The sequence below is a fragment of the Numida meleagris genome, chromosome 19, assembly GCF_002078875.1.
Source record: "Numida meleagris isolate 19003 breed g44 Domestic line chromosome 19, NumMel1.0, whole genome shotgun sequence".
In the NCBI taxonomy this organism is placed as follows: Eukaryota; Metazoa; Chordata; class Aves; order Galliformes; family Numididae; genus Numida; species Numida meleagris.
Genome location: NC_034427.1, coordinates 7465955 through 7487984, shown reverse-complemented (window position 1 = coordinate 7487984; position 22030 = coordinate 7465955). Strand labels below are relative to the sequence as shown.

Below are 22030 nucleotides of genomic sequence, written 5' to 3'. Positions count from 1 at the left end.
TATTCATCTTGTTTGTAATCAATACTCCTCCTGAGCTGGTGTATAGATTGTCCTTCGTGAGTGCTCTTTGTCTGACAGTTCATTACAGAAGCTCTCCTTTGACATATGTAAGTAATTCTAAATCTTCCTTCAGTTGTCTTGTGTTAGGGGAAGCTTTCTTTAGTTACTTAGGCTGTTGTGAGCCGCACTGAACTTGCAGACGAGTAACCCATGCTAGTAGACTTTGATAGGTTCTTCCCTCTTTTCCTCTCTTTTCGCTCCTATAGAGTGAGAACTTTTACAGGCAATTCACTTATCGTAAGAGGAGGAATGGAGGATTCCTTGATAGCATTGACAGCAGTGCCAGGTTATCATTCCCTTTTCTGCAGGAAGGGATGCTGTCATATCACTTCTGCTGAGCCCTCCACCTGTAGTTTCAATAGGCAGCTATGCTTTGCTCCAGCTCTCTCCAGTATTCTTCCAGCTTTTTTGTACTGGGGAAATCTTAAAGCTTCATCCTTTCATAAAGGTTTTGTTGTTGCAGGGTCTCTATACAACCTGATCAGGTCACCTAAATAGCATTGACTCATCCCTTTTGCTTCTTATGGTTTCTGTTGTGTGTGATAGCAACTTGCTTAACCTTGCAGACACTTCCTTTCCTTTTCATTGCAAAAGAATCTCTTCTGACAGACGAGATCTTTTCTCTTCTACAGAAAAGATACTATTACAAAGCCTCCTTCTACTAATGTGGCACAGTCTGCTTGTGACTACTGTCAGATTTTTTTTTGCCAGCTCAGATGTTTGCAGCATCTTGTCACAAATGAGTGTGTGCTTGAGAGCTTTGGGCACTGCTGCTCTGATGGTAAAATATCCTCATAGGTGAACTTTCCTGGCAAATCTAGATAGGATTTGAAGATCTGTTGGATATCAGCACACTTTGTGGTCAGTAACCCTCTTTTCTAGAGATACTTGTGAGGACTTTGATTTCCTATGCCTGAAGCATCAATCCTCTAGGTATTCTTTTCTGGCTTGGACATTGGTTCTGAACATTGGCGTATGTTTGTTTTGAAGGGGATTCTTTGCTTCCTAGCAGTTCTCCCTGAGCCTGGTTGTGTTTTGTCACTGGAAGTAAAGTTCAGTTATTCTTTGAGAAGAGAATTTCTTCAGAAGACTAGAAAAGTCTATTTGCCATGTGATTTCAAGAGCATACATTCACTAACTCCTCCATATGTTACAGCTAAGAAAAAACAAAAAAAACCAACATTTATTAAAGGGCTACATTCCTTAGTAGTGGTTCTGAATTGATCTGTGAGCCATGGTATTGAGCAAAATCTGATTTTCAGCCTGTCCTTCTGGTCAGTGTCAGAAAGAGATGCTGTCACTTCTGTGGCAGTGGATGCTGTCTTGGTTTTATATTTCACAGGTACCAAAGAGCGTCATTCTCACCAGGAGATGCCTGCTCTATCTGCAGCTAGTTCTAATGGTCATCCTGAACTCCAGCTCTTGTAAAGATTATTCATCTTGGTTTCTAGGTTTACCAGAGAAAGCTTCTGTGACTTCTTTTTTTTTTTTTTTTTTTTTGAATGTAGAGGTTCTCTAGCTAGATAGGAGTTACACAGTTAATAAATGGGGTCTGCAAAGGCTACAAAATCTTTTTTCTTTTCCCTCTATTATTCTGATAGGGATTCTTTTTCTTTAGTCTGTGCTAAGGCATGCCATCTTTCAAAGGAGGAGGAAAGGAGAAGGCAGTAGAAAAAAGCCTGGCTTGTTTATCTGACATACCATAAGAGGTTTTTACTTTTTATTCCATAAAATTTATAATTTTACAAGTTTTATTAATTAAAAAAAAAACCACATACAAAATAGAACAAAACCCTTTGAAAACCGAAATGCTATTAGCAACTAGAATACAAATAGCAAGAGTCAAAGGAGACACAATGTAGGGTCATGCTGCTGTGCCATAGAATAATGAACCTTTCCATCCAAATGCTCTCTTGAAAACGGGAGATCCAAGAAGGTCTCCACCACGAGAGCACACGAGGTGACCGTGGCAGCAGACAGGAGGACAAGTCCTTTTCAGTGTAAGGAGCACTCCAACTCAATTTTTGCTAATCCTTTATTTGGGGCTGTGATGAATTGCTTAATTCAAACTAAAAAACACTAGAATATGAGCTTCCTTCACGATTCTGTTGAGCCTCTACCAAAAATGGTAATTAAAATTTATTTTGATTAGTTTTTTTAATGAGGGACTTGGAAAGAATGCTTGAATGTTTGCATTTGTAATAGAGAGTATGATTTTGTAGTATTCATGATCAGACTTTCTAGGAAAAAAAGGCAGAGGTACTTCATATAGCTAAGTATCTCACTGTTACCTATTTCTAATGGAACATTTGCAGCGATCTTTGCTAGATGGCTGACCTCTGAAATAGCAGTTCCTCCACTCGTGGAATGAAAACCTGGATTGTAAATGTGAAGCAAAATATTTTTTCCTTGTTACTTTAAACCTGATCTGAATGTAATGGAAAAGAGAGAAACCTCGGTACAATTCTAGCTATCTTCTAGTACCTGCTAGTCATGGCTGGTCTGGTTCATGGAACGTTTGTGTATGTATAGATGTATATACTTGGCATGTGGATGGCACCCCTTCTTTTTTTCATTGCAGCACTGAATTCAGTGAGAGATGGATATTGTATATTTGGAGGGGGGCTCTTTTAGCCCTGCATCGGGTTGGTTTAGAAGTAGAAAATAAATGAAGCTTTTTCATTCTAATTTTTTAATCAAATTAGCTCCAGTGAGATTTCTGAACTTCGCTGAAAATCCACTTCATGCCATGTGGGTATCGTTTTACTCTTGGTTTTTGGCTAATTATGTTGTAAAAGTCTGTGGTTGGTATGGGGGGGGAGAGAAGCTGTGGCAGCAGAGTTACTTTCACCTCTTCTCTTAGGAGATTGTGCAGCAGCAAGGCTGGAGAGGTGTGAAGTGTTCAGCCAAAATTAGTTGCCCTCACGCTGTGTTCCTAATACAGTTCTGCATAGAAATTTCAATGGCTAAGTTCATCCTCATCTAAATTTTTGTGCCTTTTCTGAAATGATCAATATACGAACAAGATACAACTTCTAGCAGGTAAAATGTCTTAAGTCTTTACATTTACTGTGATGGAAGCTCATGGAAGGCCAGTCTGATATTTGTAATTGCCTGTGTTTGTATGCACGCCATGAAGTGTGCACAGCAACCGATGGGTGAGTGGCAGACCCTCACTTAAAGGGATGTTCGAAACTGTATAAATTGACAATAACTGTGTATCAAAGGTGAAGGAGTGCAGTATAAACCTGTTTAAATAGGGGTAGGTATGAATGTAGCTTTATATGAATGACTTTGTTATAGCAACTTTGATACTTGAGCAAAAGTTCAGACTTCCCATAGAAATCTCACACGGTAGTGCTTGAAGTCAAGGTCTGATTTAAAACGGGTTGTTTTCTCTGTCTTCTGCTAGAAATTGAACTTCCTTGGTAGGTTTTCTAATGCTTTCCAACTGTCTGCATCAACAGTTGTGCTGTGTTACTGTGTGGGCATGCTCTAACTATGCGCATAGCTCAGGGAGGATATTTCATTCTGCTTGCTCTCCAGAGGTAGGCAGCCTTCGTTCCGTGCTTGTCTGCTGCCTTTTCTTTCCTCTCGTCCACCTTTTGGATGGTGAATCTCCTAGGGATCCCCAAAATTGTGGTTTCTGAGAAATCTTCTCATGGATCTCAATCTACTTGTGTGCGCTTAACAGCTTCTTTAAGCAAGGGCGTTTGTAGTCGTGTTTGACTTTCTCATTTGCTGGAAATGAAGTGGTAATGAACTAGGCAATATATTTGACATTGTCTAGAAAAGAGCCTCTACAATCAGACTTGCACTGTACTCATGTCTTCAGTTACAATAACATTGAAGATTTCCACTGATTCAGTGTTTAGGTTCTTCAGCTGATTATTGTGAAAGCTGACAAAGATGGGCAGCAAGAGTTCATCACCCAAGATCTCACGTTTGCACGTAGTTCATGGTTGTCGTGCTCTGAGATTGCATAGAAAATGTCTCCACATATTTTTGGGGAGTGTGTGTAGACTTCTTATTCATGGAATAGAAATCTCTAATTTCAGTAGCACCAGTTGATTTTCGTGGTGAAGTGTCCTCCTGTACTTTTGTTGCTCCAATAGGCTAATCAGTTTTAGGAGCCCAGGTTATTTCCTCAGGTGCCTTTTGCAGAGCTCGAGAGGCCCTGGGCTGGTGGAGACTGACTGAGACATGTGGGAGGAATGAGCCTGGAGAAACTCTTCACATTGTCCCAATCCTATCCATGCTTCAAGAAAAAGAGGCTTGCATCTGAAAATCTGTCTGTTGAAATCTGGTTCCCTGCAGCTATCCAGTGGGGTGAAGTGTACTGATCTGAGTGACTGAGCAGGGAATGACTGCGTCGTTTCCTTCTTCGCTTTATTTTCCTTTTGGGGTGTAATATGGCACAGTGTGCTCTGTTGCAGATGCACATGAGAAAAACTATGATTTTATAATCGTGTTCATTACTAAATTTGTTACGGGGAAATTAATTTAGTACTTAGATGATTGTGTTCTTGCTGCTGTTGAAGCCTAGTTTTATTTATTTGTTTTTCTTAAAGTAATAGGAATTTTGCTTAATGGCAAGATTGCTTTAGTTGCAGTGTTTCATAAAACATTGTTCTTAGCAGAAAGCAGGTGTGTTTTTTAAGTGATTGCCAACTTTAACCTCTATTCATGGGATGTTAGGTTGGGAGGGATATGACTCGTGTTCAGACACACACCATACTGAGCATTTTGATGAACAAAGACTTTCTGTAATGAAGATACTCTGTACAGAATACAGGAATGCATCAGACTATTCTTTTATTTTAAACTACTTTTACTAGCTGTGTAGTACTTAAGCAGTGCATTAATTCCACATATATCTAACTTGGAAAGTCTGAGGAAAATATGCTCCTTTACATTTGAGAAGGGCAGTGTGTTTGTTGACCAATTTCTTTTCTAACAGGCATGGTCCTGGTGCGTAGTGAGAATGGGCAGTTGCTGATGATCCCTCAACAAGCCTTGGCGCAGATGCAAGCACAGGCACATGCCCAATCTCAGCCTCAAAATACTATGACTCCTCGTCCTGCTACACCTACCAGTGCTCCTCCAGTGCAGATATCAACAGTGCAGGTCAGTTCAGTGATTTGTAGCATTAAAAAACAAACAAACAAAAAAATAACCGAGATTCTGCTTGGGAAGAATAGACCAGAAGGAGAGAAGAGAAAGCTCTGGGGAGACCTTGTTGAGCCCTTTCAGTACTTAAGTGGAGCTTATAAACAGGACAGAGAGCGGCTTTTGAGGTGGTCTCATAGCAAGAGGACAAGGGGGAATGATTTTTGACTAAAGGAGGGCAGATTGAGGTTAGATGTCAGGAGATGGGGGTGGTGAGACTCTGGCCTAGGCTGCCCAGAGAAGCTGGATGTGGATGCCCCATCCCTGGAGGCATTAAAGACCAGGTTGGATGAGGCCCTGGGCAGGCTGTTGGGTAGCCCTGGGGCCCTGTAGCGACCCTGCCCATGACAGGGGAGTTGGAACTAGGTGATTGGTAAGGTCACTTTCAACCTGAGCCATTCAATGAATGTTTTTTTCTATTTTTTTCCTCCCTCCCAAGGCTCCAGGCACGTCTATTATTGCACGGCAGGTGACACCAACTACTATTATCAAGCAAGTGTCTCAGGCTCAAACGACAGTGCAACCCACAACAACGTTACAGCGTCCTCCTGTTGTGCAGGTAAGTTTGTAGACACAACATGTATGCTTGCTTTTAAGACACAGTGCAAAAGTGTGAAGTGATCCACATGACTTCCAGGCAACAGTGATATGATGCGAATGCTATCACCTAAACTTTTAATTGTGCTTTCTTCATCCTCTGAGCATACAGGGTTAGATAGTTATCATTGAGAAAAATGCAGCTTTTGCTGTACACTCGGTTAACCTTTTTCCCCTCGGAGCTTTTGCCTCTGTCAGTGATCTTTCCAGGTCAAAGAGTGAATGTACCTGAGTCTCATTCATTTACACTGCTGTTATACTGGAGGAAGAAATGATTCGATCTGTGTATTTTTTTTCTGTAATGTGCATGTCATTGTTCTCATTTACTCTATGAAAAATGAGACAAGTTAAATCCTTGTCTCCTTTTCTGTCTCCCAGATATCAGTAAAGTTATCTTTGGTGCCACTGGAGCCTCTTTTCTTGTGGGTCTTTATATAAAGAGCAAGTTTACAAAGGAATTGTTAAAGTTCAGAGAGCAAGCTTTGGCTTGATAAGCACTGATTGCCATTAGTAAGTAGAATACGTTGGAAGTCTTGTCAGTAGGACTGTATGTGTGAAAAGTTCTTATTTACGATGCTGCTTCTTTAAAGATGGTAATCTTACTTTGAATTACCAACTTGTCTATGAAAGCAGAAAAATGCTGTATCCCGTTGTTCATCAAAAAGACTGGAGAAGACCACAGCTTTTGGGTCACTTCTTGTGAAAGTGGCATTTGAAGGAAGAAGCCAAAAGAGTTGTCCATTGACAGAAATGTACTCATTTTAGTTGTGTTGGAAACAGCAGAGTATGAGGGTATGCTTGTGTATTATTTTGCTGTTTTATTCCGTAACCAGAAATTGTGCAGTACTTAATCAACTTTTGCCATTCTAGTCTCGAATGTGTAGCATATTCTGCCATCTGGTGGCTCTTTCTTTCCACTGCAACAGACAGTGGATTACTCTCTTCTTTATACAGTAGCTGGGAAAGATGGGCTACTGTCCTGTGGCTTGGTTGGTTTGACTGTTCAGGAAGCAACCATGCTTAGATATATTCCAAGTACAATAATCTTATGTTTGTGTTCTCTGCAGCCTCAGATTGTTCTGGGTGGTACTGCACAAACAACTACATTGGGGACAGCAACAGCTGTACAAACTGGAACTCCTCAGAGAACAGTGCAAGGAACAACGGCAACCTCCACTGCTGCCACAGTAAGATACTGAGTGCTTTTAGAATCTCTTCTGCTGCATTTCTGTGTGTGCAACTGCGCACACACACACATCCACTGATAAAGTGGAAGGTAGTAAAGATGTAGTAGTTGTGTTATCTACTGGTCTTGGGGAAAAAAAGCAAAATTATATGGTACTGCTTGAAATTTACAAAGTGTGAAACACATCACTTGAATTTTGGGAGCTGCTGAGGTATTAATTTTTATTTCTGTAATGGCTTTTAAAGTATTCCTTTCTTAAAAAAAAATAGTTATATATTCAGGGGAATGTGTATCGTTCAGCACAGCAGAGCAGAATCAGCATGAGGAGGGATAAGAAGCTGACACTGACTTGTTCAAGGTGCTTGCTTCTAGGGATGCACAACAGGGAGAACTGGAGTACACTGTGCTATGTGCTGGGAAGGAGGAGCTTTGCTATTTGTTGTCCTGCTGCAGTGCCTATTTTCACATACCCAGGTGTCATTCATAAAATGCTCTACATTTCCTGGTTTCATTAAGAATCAGAATTTTTTCTTTTTTTACATTTTTGTTACCAAAATATATGTAATTACAAAGCAAAAATATAATTTCAGCCTTATTATTTTCTAAGTGGAAGAGGACCTGAATTTATAAATAGTATTATTCAGTGATGAACTGAGAGAAGAGCTTTATTTCTCTTGAGTTTGTAGTCAAAGTAGTTGTTATAAAGAGTTTATCTTCTCTTTTGTTTCCTTTCTTCACCCTTGTCCCTCTTTAACAGGAAACTATGGAAAATGTGAAGAAATGTAAAAACTTCCTATCCACGTTAATAAAACTGGCATCATCTGGAAAACAGTCTTCAGAGACTGCAGCTAATGTGAAAGAATTGGTACAGAACCTACTGGTAAGAAAAGTTCAGAAGAAGTTGTAGGAAAGCAGTATGTGGGCCAATTTAGCCTCAAAAATGAGTTTTTTTTATGGTGAGGAGAAAAATTTTTTATATGTGAGAAAACTTAAATTGAAAAAACTTCTGAATCAAAATATATGCACAGATTTTTCTTTGAAGCTTGTAAAGCAGACATTCTTGCTTATATTCACACATGAGAACTTAACCATGATGCTCATCAATCTATTGTAATTGACTTAGGTGAGTTAAATTAAGTGCAAATAGTGTAGGTGTTACTCTTTAAATTCTATAATTGTTATTGATAGAACAATGAACAAAAAGACAAATTGTGTACTTCAGGGAGGACAGTGCAGCTAGCACGGTGGCTGAGTGTAGGAAACTACAGACTTTTACAAAAAAAAAAAAGTAATAGCTGAAGCTGATGCTAAAGCTTGATGTAATTATTATTCCTAGAATGAGTTTTTATTTCTGTATTACTACTGCTCGGTGTAATTGTTAATAGCCTTTAATTTAAGATGAAGTTGTGTAGTCCAGATGTTATCATGCGATAAGCAGAGGTAGTCACAAGATCAAAACTTAAAATGTATCTTCCCTTGAGGAATGTACAACTACACTTGTGAGAGACAACTGCATTCAAAGATTGTTACTGTGATGGAACTACTGATAACTAAAATAGTGGAGAATGATAAAAACTACTAGTTTTCAGTAGATTAAGTCTTTCTTTTTTTTTTTGATGTTGAAAGTCTGTATAAGTTAATTTCTGCAATTTCATTCATTTTTCACTTTGAAGGATGGAAAAATTGAAGCGGAAGACTTCACCAGTAGGCTCTACAGAGAACTTAATTCTTCACCTCAACCTTACCTTGTGCCTTTCCTGAAGGTAACTTGTGTTTGCTACACCTCATGGTTATCTGCTTGCAGCAGTGAGCATAAACATGTATTTTGCCACTACAGATGGAATTCCAAGATAGTGTACATGGAATTTGAAATAGTGCCTGGTTAGGCTTCTGCTCCCTTAAAATAATATTTTTTGTCTCTTGGTTCCAGAAGTTTGTTAGTATAATTCATTGGCATAGTCAGTAGTTAGCTGTTTTAAGAAATCTGAAAAGTGAGGGTTTTCTTTCTATAACTTATGAGCTGTTTCTTTCCATAGCACCAAGCTTACGAATGATTTTATTATGGTTTCTGAAAAATAGGGATTGAATGAGAGAGAAAACCATTCCTTCTGGACAAACTCATACTCTTATGATTCTGTATGTGTTTGTGTGGATAAACAGGAAGGTTGTCATCTCCAAATAATAAATGCCATTTGTCATAAATTTTATAGTAATTGGACACATCTCAAAATAATGTTTATTCTAAAACATTTACTACCTGAAAAATCAGAGAAGGTACAACAGCCCTTTATGGTAACAGTATAACTTTGCTTGACTAATGTATGATTAAGAGATGTACTTACAGTTGTAGGTGTTTGTTGACATTTCTGGGGTCTTAAATGCTTGTTCATACTTGAGCTGTTCACAAGGACAGAAATTGTTACTGTACAAAAATAAGTAATGTAGGTAAAACCCAGCAGTCGTCTAAGCCATCGCATCTTATAGCTTGGTATATATCGTTAGGAAAGCAGTCAAGGAAGGCAGCCTGAGCTTAGACTGTTAAATATGTGGAAGGTTTCTAGGTGGGCTCAATGATCTATGTGGCCATGATACCCAAGCTTCTACAACTAAAGGTGCAGTTGCTCTGTCTAGCTTAAAATGTGAAGTGGCGTGGTATTTCGCTGTGTGCTGCTATCATGTTTTCTTTTCTAATGCAGAAGTGCATGCAGCCTGTTATAATGAACTGAAATTAATGAATTGCTTTTTAAGATTAATGTTCTCTTTTGTGATATAGGATTAAAATACTCAAGCAAATTCTTTCCTTTCCTCTTTTTAGAGGAGTTTACCTGCTCTGAGACAGTTAACACCAGACTCTGCAGCTTTCATTCAGCAAAGTCAACAGCAGCAGCCAACAACGCAAGCAACGACTGCACTTACAGCGGTGATGCTAAGCCCTTCAGTTCAGCGCGCAGCAGGGAAGGCGACTGCAACTGTAACAAGTACTCTACAACAACCTGTAATCAGCCTAACTCAGCCTACACAAGTTGGTGTTAGTAAACAAGGACAGTCGACACCACTGGTACGTAAGTTGAAGCATGTCATCTGTTGCTGAACAGGTGTTCTTTTCAGAATGCAGTGGCTTCACAAATTGATTGTTTAACTCAGTCAGAGATCTTTGACCGTTTTTGAGAAGGGTAGCTACTAAGAAGGAAAAAAATGTATGTAATTTAAAATCCATTCTTGATTAAAGCATTATATTTCCTGTTCTAACAAGAAATACTGGCAGATTTTCTCAATTACTGCATATCCATGAGAGCAGTATTACGGAGGATCTTTCATTTCCCATTCCGTAAGTCTAATAACAAATTATTCCAGAAGAGGAGAGAGAATAATTTAGACCTGTATGTAAACTTTCATGAAAACCAGATAAGAATAGCACAATGTGCACACCACCTCTTGTCCTCTTTGCATGGCAAAACAGTGCCTGCACGTAAGCTTTTTTAGGATAGGTATTGACTAATATACATTATTAAATTGCTAGGATTTCTTGCTACTTAATATAAGAACACTTGCCATTCATCTGAGCTTCTCTATCCATACCATTTTTGTATAAAATGGAAAGTAGAGATCACTATGGTCAATTTGTAAATACTCAGTGTAACCCAAAAGAAGGGGAAAAAAAGGCAACCTAGTACAAAGGTACACAGCAGTGGCTTATACTGATTCTGGTTGAAAACAGTGTAGGTAAAACCAGCTGAATTATCTGTACCAAGTTGCTGTTCTTGCTAGTTCTTAAATTTATTCAGGCAGATCCAATTTGCCTCTATCTGATTTTCTAATGTAGAAACCATATCTTTGCAATTATAGCTAGAGTTCTTAAACAGAAATAGGGTGTTTTCTCTTATTTTTTTTTTTGGTTGCAGAAAGTGGGATATTAATTTTTCAATGAAGAATGACCTTAGTCTAAAGAAACTTAAATACCTTAGCATGTGCAGATTCTAGATCAATGAGCAGATGTGATGGTTGTTAGGCTTTGTTTTTCCCACCTGTTTCTTAGCCCTAGTTGTTTCAGATTTGTTTACAGTTCTTTTCTTCCTACAGGTTATTCAACAGCCTCAAAAAGCAGGGACATTGATAAGGCCTCCACAGGTAACATTGACACAGACACCAATGGTAGCACTGCGGCAACCTCATAGTCGTATTATGCTCACTACTCCTCAGCAAATTCAGCTGAATCAACTTCAGACAGGTGAGGGGTCATCTGGTACGTGCTGTTGTAATAGCATTAAGTTTGCTTGGTTAGTGTCACTTCCGAAGTGCCAATGATGGCTGTTGTAGCACTGCTAAAATCTTCAGTGCGTAGTGTCATAGTCCTGGGGGTGCGCACGGGGCAGCATTTACAGTCAGAGAAAATGTGTGGGTGCTGGAACTGTATGGGAGGGTATTGTTCTAGGTGGGTGAAATGCTGACTGAAACTGTTGAGGCAAAATCTTTGTGCCGGGTGTATTGTCATTACTACCCGTGACTGGCTTGTAAATCTAAGCTCTGACACAAATTTGATGTACAAATCTTTCTGTCTTCCTGCAGTACCTGTGGTAAAACCAACAGTATTACCTGGAAACAAAGCTATAGCCACTGTTTCAACACAAGTAGCTGCTGCTCAGAAGAATAAACTGAAAGAACCTGGGGGAGGTTCTTTTAGGTGAGGAACCATGTGCTTATTTGTACTCATACATACTGCCTGGACAGCCTGCTGAACTCAGTGGGAACCTGTCCATGTACTCTAGTGGTGCTGAATCAGGCTAGGTAGATGCACAAGAACTGGAAATTGATTTTCTGTTGCCAGATTTGCTACTTAAGACTTGTACAAACAGCTGTGGACATGCTTGTGCCAGATTGGTTTTAGCACTTAGCTGACACTAAAGGCAAATATTTAAACTCGCCAACAGTTCTTGTCTGGACAAGCAAATGGAAGGAGCAGAGGAATTAATTCCAACTCTGCTCAGGTTGTTCGGATGTACAGCCTGTTTTACAATGATGAGTGTGGTTTATTATTGTTTGAGGTGGTGATGTGTCTGGTCTCTTGTTTCTCAAGGTACTAAAATGTTACATATGAAAAGATCTTGAGAAAAACAGGAAATGCAAACTGACAGAAATGCTCTTAGAGTTCTTTGGAATCAAATGATGTTAGTTTTATTTTAGCACATAATAAAAGCAAAAACGAAATGGAATACTCAGGTTTATTGTGGAACTTATTATGTGCAGCCATGGTTTTGTAGCAGTGTGTGTAGTTATAAGCACTACATTTAAAGGTCGTAATGAATTTTTCCTTTCTTAAGGGATGACGATGACATTAATGATGTTGCATCAATGGCTGGAGTCAACCTGTCAGAAGAAAGTGCTCGGATCTTGGCAACAAACTCTGAGCTAGTGGGCACATTAACAAGGTCTTGTAAAGACGAAACCTTCCTCTTCTCGGCACCTTTACAAAGAAGGATATTAGAAATAGGTATGTTGATGCTTCCAGAGATTTAGTAAGCACATTTCACTAGTGCTGAGGTCAATGGAAGACATTTTCCTTCCAAATTAATTTGAATAGTTTTGAAGTTGTTAGAGTAGTTGTCTTCTGTGTATTTGGATGCTTGCAGGCGATCATTCAGCTGATGAAAGTAGAACGGTGTGAAGGATGACAAAGCTGTAGAAGTATGGCAATTTAACACCAAAATTGCTGTACCTGGTTAAAATTGACTGTATAAAATCATACAGCAACTAAAATAATGAAATTTGGTTGGAAAAAAAAGATAAATCCGGGAACAACTTTATCATATTTACTTACAAATTTACAAATGATAGCATAACAAAAAGCCTTCTTCAGTGACTTGCTTTACTGTAGCATGCAGCATTTCTTAACGGTCATAGGCTTTGCTAAGCTAAACTTGTGTGTATACCATTTCCTGTCTAATGCTTTATTGTCATAAGTACATGACAGCCTTACTTTGCCAGATGTTCACGTTTGCATGATAGACATTGGCCTGATGTTTAGCTGAATTGTATAATTATTATTATTTATTTTTTCTACAACTTTTTGCCCTGATCACAGGTAAAAAACATGGAATAACAGAAATCCATCCGGACGTAGTTAGCTATGTATCACACGCTACACAACAAAGACTACAAAACCTCGTGGAAAAATTATCAGAGACTGCTCAACAAAGGAATATTTCTTATAAGGTAACTGTGTTTAATTGCACAAATAACACGGCACAGATTCAGTGGGCTGTTAAGTGCATGTGTTCAGATATTCTTCATTCTCTAAAATTAGGCTGTTTATTGTCTCTGATTCATCTTACACTAAGATATTAATATACCTGGATGACTAGTAGGCTTCAGCTTGCCTATGTAAGTTTTTCTTAAAACAAATGTAGGTGAACTATCCCCACCCCTTTATTATGTCAAACATTTAGAATCTGAGTGATTGTACAATGGGATAGGCAGGTAAACAATGTGATTTATTTTTGATCACCACGCCTGAGCATTATGTGCCATCTGGTAAAGGTCAGTCGGCATCGAATCTCCCAGCGTAAAGCTGAATGACGTGAAGGATGAGTACTTCATCTTTCATTTCCTTTCTTCAAGCGTACAGCAACATAGCCAGTTAGCTTTTTTGAGCTCCAACTGAAGCTACCTGTAGGAGCTGATCTCCAGAAGCCTTTTTTGTGTGCTTAGTGATGATATAATTGTAGAACCCTTGTGTTCCTTTGTTTCTGTAATTCTGTCTATATAGGCCCACTGGTTACTGGGAGGAAGGTGAATCACTGAACATGCTAATGTTTCCTTTCAAGGAAATATTATTTGGCTGCTCTGACCCTCTGAAAAGGTATACTGTGAGTCATCCAAGTCCAACTCCACAACTGCCCTAGCAAGAAGAGGATGCAGCAAAATCTAGTATTGAGGCTTAAACCACTTTGTATCCTTCCTTCCCCCAGTGCCAGCATATAGGAATCATATTTTCTATTCCTTTTTGATGGTAACTAATGTCAAGTGAGGCACTTTGTAGGGAAGTAAGTGGCTGAATGTAAAATGAGCTACTGAGTTTCACCTGCTTTTCTCTCACCTGGCCGTGTTGTATTAGAATGAGTAGCCTGCATCTGTTAATGCTGCTGGGATCAGTGTGGGACTAGGGAGCACTGCTCTGAATTCTCAAGACTGCTATCTGACAGATGCGTATACTTAGTAGATGCAAATAGCTAAACAACATTTGAAAAGAAAATCTCTAAAATATGTTTGTGAAGTGAAAACGATGATGATATTAGTGTGCAAGTCAAAAATCTGATGAATTCATGAAATAGAACAAAATGCTTTTAAGAGCCGGTTTGACTGGTGTAAATACACACTCGCTATTTGCTTGAAAAGGACAAAGTGAGCAGCTGAGATTTAAATGTATATGTTCTTCTCCAGTACAGTACAAGCTAACAGCTTTGTTTTTAAGGTATGTAATGAGAAATGTATTTGCCATGTTTTCAGGATGATGACAGATACGAGCAAGCAAGTGACGTTCGGGCACAGCTCAAGTTCTTTGAACAACTTGATCAAATAGAAAAGCAGCGTAAAGATGAACAAGAAAGGGAAATTTTAATGCGTGCAGCAAAGGCAAGTGCTTGGATTTCATACACATTTGCAAATTGTCTTTTTTTTTAATGTCAAAAGTGCAGAATTTCTTCTCGTAATAAAGGGCATCCAATGGAGGAAGGGAAAGACTATAATTTTCAGAGGTGGAACTTGATTAGTGTGTTCTATAGATACAGCTCTGTTCTGCTTTCCACAGTCAGGGCATCTGCTTTGCCTTTCTCATTGCATTTTCCCAAATTTAGTAGGCCCTAAAGCCAGTCTTTGTGCTTGTCACTGAGGAAAAAGGTTAGTTTTATAGCTTGGTTGTATTCCTAAATTAAATGGAATAGAGAAGTTACAAGTATTTTGGGGAATAGAAACAGAGCAGAAATGTTTTGACAGATTGAAGAAATATAGTAAATAGGAAGCAGTTGATGTAAGCATGGCACTTTTTGGTTGTACTTGGTAACCCCAGTATAGGATGAATGTGACTACCTCGGAAGGAGCACAGTTCACAAAACAGCCCAGGATTTCCATTAGGCTTATGATATGGTATGAGTTGATGATATCAAAATTGATTAGTGCAATATTTGCACGTAAGATGTCAGCTAACACTTTAACTTCAGTTGGTTCCTTTTGGACCTGAGCTGGAATGCTCTGTCCAGTTCTGGAGCGCTGTGGCAAGTAGAAATCTGAAGGAAGGCAATTTACAAGTCTAGAAAATGTGACCTGTGAAATAAGATAAGATTTCATACATTCTTTTCAGAAGAGGAGAGTCTGGGGTGAGACATGTAAATCATCGTGACTTACTCCATGAAACTGTAATTTGCATGTTCTTATAATTTCCTGTGTTTGCTGCACCTGGAGTGCAGCAGGAAAGGCATAAGTTAATCATGAGGAAAAGCTTAACATTTTAAGGATCCTTGAGTATTGAATTAGAAGAATTTATTTTGTTGCTGGTCTAGAGGATGTATGGGATTAAAAACACGATTTGTTTGGATGCAGTTGATATTGCTGTGTGAGGTTATGGATGAGAGACTGTCCTGAAGTTCTTCCCATTTTCTGTTTGTTTGACTTCTTGGAAAAAAAGCAAAGCAAGAAACTAAGAGAACTGATACACGGATCCCCCAAAAAACACAACCAAAACCAATGTTGTGATATCATTAGACAATAAAGCTTACTGAAATAATGCATTCTGTTACTTCGAAGAGTATGAAGTAAAACAGGCAGGTGGTAATGCACAGGGTCTGCTGGTGAGTTAATTGGCCTTCTGTTCAAATGGGAGTTTGACTTGGGTCTGTAGGCACAGCAAATAATGTTCTTACCAGCTGTGTAGTTACACATGTATGGGAGGAATTTTTCTGAAAAGCCAAGGTGTGATTCCTTTTTGAGATCCAGAGTTGTGCATATTTTGTGCCTCGTAGTGGTTTTCTTTAAGGCATAAATGTTCTGCTGTTCCTTTGCTGTTTTTAACAAAGCTGGAGAAGGGGGATGCTTTTTCAAAAATACTTACCTGAAGCTAAGAAATGGAAAACTGTTTTTAATTTCTAAGAATGATTTTCCTTCCCTGCCTCACTCTCCAAAAGTGGTAGGTACTTTCCTCTTCCCATAGAAGTTTAAGAACAGCCTTCATATGCAGTGTAAGATGTATCTTCTTTAACTACTCTTGTAAATTAATTGATTTCTCTTTTTCTTTTCCCTGACCCGTCCATGCTCATCATTTATCAACATAGTCGCGATCTAGGCAAGAAGATCCAGAACAGCTTAGGCTGAAACAGAAGGCCAAGGAGGTGAGTGTTCACTTCAATGTAAACTTTTATTTGGAAAAATTAAAAGAAAAATAATTAATGGTACTCGTTCTGGCAAATGCAGATGCAGCAACAAGAGCTAGCACAGATGAGACAGAGGGATGCCAACTTGACTGCATTAGCTGCAATTGGTCCAAGAAAGAAAAGGAAAGTGGATTCACCGGGATCTGGATCAGGGACAGAGGTACGGTCTAATTGCAGTTCTTGGTTTTGCTGGGTCCCCACTCCTTGTAAAAGACTTTTTTTCTCAGAGCTCTCTTTCCTCATGTGTGGAAGTTTCTGAGGAGCAAAGTGTATTTTGAATGTGTTAAGGTTTTCTTTTTCCAAGGCCAGAATCAATTTTTAGCATCAGCTTAATGACATGGGGAGTAAAACTGAGCGATCGTGTTCCCAGGTTCATGGGACTTGGGGAGTGTTACAAAGCAGTCACTGTTCTCTCAAGTCTGTGAGATTTTGGACCTCCATGGTTTGGAAGAGATTGTTACAGTTGTAGCCAAACTGATTAAATCATAGCACAGACTAATTAATGCCTTTAGTGAGGTGGGTGCAGTGATAGAATTGAATCACTGGGAGCTTCCAGTGATAGGAAGTTGCCTAATTTCTTTCAGCTTTTGATTGGCCTTAGTTTTAGATCTCTGCAGCAGACAACTTCTATTTGATTGTGATGCTCACCTGTATCCTTTGTATATCCCACAACTTAATCTTGTCTTTTGAATATTAAAAACGTCTCTACTGACAAAGTTGTCAGTATGCTCAATATTTGATTGGCTTAATATTCATCTAATTTCAGGTAGATGGATAAACTGATAATACTGCAGCATTTGTAAAGAAGTTAATGAACATGAAATGCTGTAAAACTGCAGTGGAAGACACTGAATATAGGATTTCTGTAATGGTTAAAAAAGGCTTGTTATTAACAGGACCACAAGCTCTGTTTTCATAATTTGAGGCGTTTTCCCTGCAGAATTTTGTATCTGATAGCAAGTGACAGGATAGTAATGATCGAATAATTCTGCTTATGAACGAGCATCCCACATTTTTGCTGCTCAGGCAGTTTTGTGCTACAGAAAAGTTCAGTTTCAGGGTAGTGCACCTTGCTTTATACTGTTGTTAGAAGCAGAAATTTACAATTCCTTGGTATAAGATAATACAGAACAATCTGAATGCTCATAGGTGGTGTTTTTCTATTAAAATCGAGCCTCTTGAGCATCTTCATAAATAATTTTGAGTTTTGAAAGCTAGTGAAATGCCTATTACCGATAGGGTTGTATTTATATAAGTTAACAAATTACCGTATTAAAGTTTTATAAGCGTAGTTTAAAATTAGAAGGTTTGCAGAATGTGGCACTTAGATCAATAGTTACATGAATGATGTGCTCTCTGAGGAGGGTACTGAGAGATCTCATGGCACGTTAATGTTGGCACTGCCTACACAGCATGCTCAACTGGGCGACGATGTGAACAGGCTGCTCGTGTCACTTAGGTTATGAAATGCATTTTATATCCACTGTGAACACTTGTTTGTATTTCATCTAGATCTGACTAATTTAGTTATCCCAGATTAATCGCTTACTGGTTAACCAATTAACAGCAGGTTTCCTGGAGATCTGATTTTTTTGTCGTTTAATTAAGAACCAGCTGCTTTTGATCTGATAAACTCACAGCTGTGCTTTTGCTGCTGTGTCACTTGACATTTTTAAATTGAGCTCCACTTGTCTCCATTTGTATGCAGTTTGTAGTTAAGGCATATTACAAGAAGTGTGGAAAATAAGGTTTGTCATTACTTAGACACAGATTTGTAAATCTCAGCTTTTGATGTCTAGGAATGCTGAATCTTAATTACGTGTAAAATCACCTCTAAGTGGTAACTGTACCGTTTCAAAATCCAACAGAACAGGCTGCTGTCACTTTTACAATCTTAAGTCTCTATGATTTTATTGAAAGTTATGGGAAAGCTTCTTAACTCGTTCTGTGCCTATGTAGTCTCATAGACTCCTAACATTTCTATTTGTTTGAAATAGTCTATGTAATAAAATCAGGCTCGAGCCTCTCCTAAGGAATATTTGAAAAACAAAAGTAAGAGCCCTACCCGGCCGTTCTTTCTGTAAACCTTTTGTTCTTAACTTGTATGTATCTTATGCGTCCAATGCTGTCCTGCACCTACTGTCCATTGAGGTAGATAGAAGATAAGCGTGTTCACCGTGTAAGTGCTTTAAAATGTGGCCTTCAGGCAGCACTGAGTACGATCCCAAGGCCTCGTGTGCTCAGCGAGTCGCTTGCTTGAGAGGCAGAAGCGTGGCTCTGTTGCTCCTGGTGTGCTGCAGTGAGAACAGCTGCACTGAATGCACAGTGCTCGCTCAGAGCTTGCAGCACGGGTTCGTGTTGGTTCCTCAGTGATGTGCCCCAGTAATAAACACGTAAATTTCACATGTAGAGGATTGCGTGAGCGTGTGTCTCAGCAGCTTGCTCACGTGGCTCTCATACTGCTGTAATGTTCTGGCTTTTCTCAGGTCGGCAGTGTTCTTCTTGGGAACGCGCTTTCTTTGGTGCTCCAAAATGTCAGGCGGTGGAGCCTGGACCTTCTGGTGTCACCTGGTTTTTAAAATCCATTTAAAAAAAAAGAATAGCAGACCATTCTAGTAAATAAAATGGGAGGTTAAAAAAAAGGATTTGTAAGTTAGCCATGGAAACGCGCTCTGTTTCCAGTCGCTCAGAACGTGCTGTTTCTTAACACGCACAAAGTATCTCCAACAGGCAACTGCCCCGAGTGTTCCTGGCTTCCAAAGCTCGGGCTGCAAGTCGGTTTGTGGTCTCTTCGTGCCATCTGCTGGCGGCTGTGCTCACTGCGGCTGTGCTCGCTGCTGCCGTTCCGTTCCGAGGAGCAGGGCTGCGCTGCATCGCTGCCGGACAGGGAGTTGTGGTGCACGTGTGGGGGAACCCAGCATGTGATAGATCCAGATCTTCCCTGAAAGAGACGCTTCGTAGCTCTAGATAGCGTTCTTGCTGAAGCTGATGGCCTTAAAGCACTTTGGGATTTCCTTGTTTTATATAAAGGAAAGCATAAAGAACATGCAGGGGTTGTATTACTCACCTGTGTCCTATCAGAGCTGTGATTCCTTTTTTGCAAGTGAGAATTAGACTCAGCTGCAGCAGAGTTGCTCTGTCAGCTGGGTTAGGAGCCAGTCTGCACGTGAACAGCTGAAGAAAGGGTGTGGGCATCTCGAAACAGCTCTAAAGAAATCTTACGCTTTGTCTCCTGTCTTTTTATTTTTCCCCAAGTGACAGATCATACACTACTTGTGGCAAACTACCAGTGTGTACCAGAGGGATACGTGTCGCTAAACAGTAGACAGGGAATTCAGAGATCATTAGAGAATGTCTGCTGGTGTCCAGAATAGCTGCTGCTTAATATAATCCTGAGCTTGGTTACAGCTGTCGTCAGCAACAGGCAGAGCTGGTGGCACTCTGCTGCGAAGAGCAGGGGAGATCAAGGGCATTATTTGAGACCTCGCAGCCAGGTGGATAGCAGTGGTGCCCAGTTCAGTAAGAAGTGCAGGACGAGGGTGTGTATGTAACATCACGATGGACCACTGAGACTTGTGGTGTTTGCTTTGGTTGGTGGGATTGCCTTACTACAGACAGGAACAGCGCTTTTTGTCGTCGTTTTTCTTTTAATCTACATCAGACATCACCGATCGCTTTTAATTATTCAACTGTAGTTAATGAAATAATAATTAAAAAACGCTTAATGCGGTAGCATACACTGTGAGCTTCCTTTGGTTCTCCCCTCTCGTGCTTTCCCGGAAGCGTTGTGCAATCCGTGTGGGCACGGCCCTGTCCTGATGCACCTGCTCTTTTTGTTCGCAGGGATCCGGTTCGAGCGCAGCAGTCCCAGGCAGCTCTGGAGTTGGAACAACCAGACAGTTTACGCGACAAAGGATAACGCGGGTGAACCTCAGGGACCTCATATTTTGTTTAGAAAATGAGCGAGAGACAAGCCATTCACTATTGCTATATAAAGCATTCCTTAAGTAAAGTGGAAAAGATCAAGGTATTTTTGACGGAGAGCCGCCTGGGGACATTTTTTTATATATTTGCAAATTTCGCCTTTTTGTAACGAGCAAATGGGATATTGTTTGAAAAACAGCCACCTCTTTACACGGAACAGTTTTATATTCCTGTTTATAAATAAACTCTTCAGTATGAGAGGAATACATTTCTGTAACAGTGAGGATACTTACAAGGCCTGTGGATACTATAAAAGGACAATTAAATTTTAACTCATCTCTTGATTGAGTGGCCTTCTTGCCAAACAAGCCATATATAAAGACTGATGGAATCGTTTAGCAAATAACTAGCTACCCTGTCAGCCCTGTAGCAGTTTTGACATTAATTGTGCGTTTTAGTTCAGTTTCATTCAACTAAATCAATTATATAGGCATATGTCTACAGCAGATGACCTCATTTCATTTAGCTTTTTTTTTTTTGAACAGTCAGTTAGCAAAGCAAACTGATTTTTTTTTTTTAAGAATATTTATCTTTCCCCCAAATGTTCAAAATCTAGAGGGATATACAGTTAATTTTAAACATAACCTCAATTTTAATCACATTATTGCTTATTAGAGGCCCTGAAATCCCATAAAGGAGGGTTACTTCTGAATGTTTTAGCAGCATCTGTAAAAATGCATTTTATTTGCTATAGTTTGTAAAGCTGTAAAGTTAAAAAAGGAAAAAAAGGAAAAAAAGAGAAACCTTTTCAGCATAAATATATTTTACTTGCACTGTGTTTTTTAGCTAAAGTGAAAGCTTAGATTAAATAAAATCAAAGTTGAGAGGAATCATCAGTGTGAATCAAGTGTTGAAAAATGGTTGGTGTATTTTGTCAGTAATTGTACATAATTTTTGGCACATAACATAAAAATGGCTATGTAAACTATAATTATTTTGCTAAAAGACTGTATGCAAGCTGTGGGCCTACTTTAAAGATGTCCAGAGCAAAGTCCCTTCTTTGTACCTATTTTTTTATTACAAATATACTAATTGGTTCTTTATATTTTCAGAGGTTATTGTATTAAATTGTCTATTGATAGTACTTTTATGACTGTAAATACTTTGGCTTTCTTTGTGTGAACTCTCATGGTAGAATTTAACTCTCTTGCGTGTAAACTGAATGCTGATCAGTATTTTTATCAACACCTGACAACTGTTACACCCCTTTCATTTTGTCTTTTAGGAAATCCTGTCTTTCCATTTTTTTTCATGTAAATTTTGCACAGTTACTTGTTCATATGTAAATATTTTACTTTCAAAAATGAAGTTTTTAATTGCTATTGTTTTATATAGGATTGAAAGAAAATTAACTCCTTTATTAAAAACAAATTTATCTGTATTTGCTAATGTATTTTTCTCTCTAAATCTTTTCTCCTCTTGAATTTATTTTTCTTGGTGCAGTAAAAGCTGGGTCTGCCCGAGGGGATGCTGGTTCCTAAAGATGCACTTTGCTTTCTTGTGTTGTCCGGTTTTGTCAGTGTTCTGGAGGTGTGTGACTTGATCAGTCTTGAGACGTCGTTATTGTCTTGGGGATCTTGGGTGGAGGTCACTGCCAGTGAGTTGCTTTGTGCTT

At 39.2% G+C, this 22030-nt stretch overlaps 1 protein-coding gene across 2 annotated transcripts in view; it reads left to right on the top strand.

Moving 5' to 3' along the window:
• TAF4 (TATA-box binding protein associated factor 4) overlaps nucleotides 1-21796 on the top strand; it is a 36899-nt gene extending 15103 nt beyond the window's left edge. Inside the window, exons 3-16 of one of the 2 annotated variants that reach the window (XM_021416702.1) lie at nucleotides 5021-5187; nucleotides 5669-5788; nucleotides 6894-7013; nucleotides 7770-7892; nucleotides 8686-8775; nucleotides 9828-10070; nucleotides 11093-11240; nucleotides 11579-11693; nucleotides 12331-12500; nucleotides 13092-13222; nucleotides 14516-14641; nucleotides 16333-16389; nucleotides 16472-16591; nucleotides 20275-21796. In XM_021416702.1, coding sequence (XP_021272377.1) covers nucleotides 5021-5187; nucleotides 5669-5788; nucleotides 6894-7013; nucleotides 7770-7892; nucleotides 8686-8775; nucleotides 9828-10070; nucleotides 11093-11240; nucleotides 11579-11693; nucleotides 12331-12500; nucleotides 13092-13222; nucleotides 14516-14641; nucleotides 16333-16389; nucleotides 16472-16591; nucleotides 20275-20442 — 1898 coding nt within the window. In that variant the 3' untranslated portion in view covers nucleotides 20443-21796. Of the gene's footprint in view, nucleotides 1-5020; nucleotides 5188-5668; nucleotides 5789-6893; nucleotides 7014-7769; nucleotides 7893-8685; nucleotides 8776-9827; nucleotides 10071-11092; nucleotides 11241-11578; nucleotides 11694-12330; nucleotides 12504-13091; nucleotides 13223-14515; nucleotides 14642-16332; nucleotides 16390-16471; nucleotides 16592-20274 lie in introns of those variants that run through there. The other variant, XR_002444197.1, reaches the window with a different exon arrangement.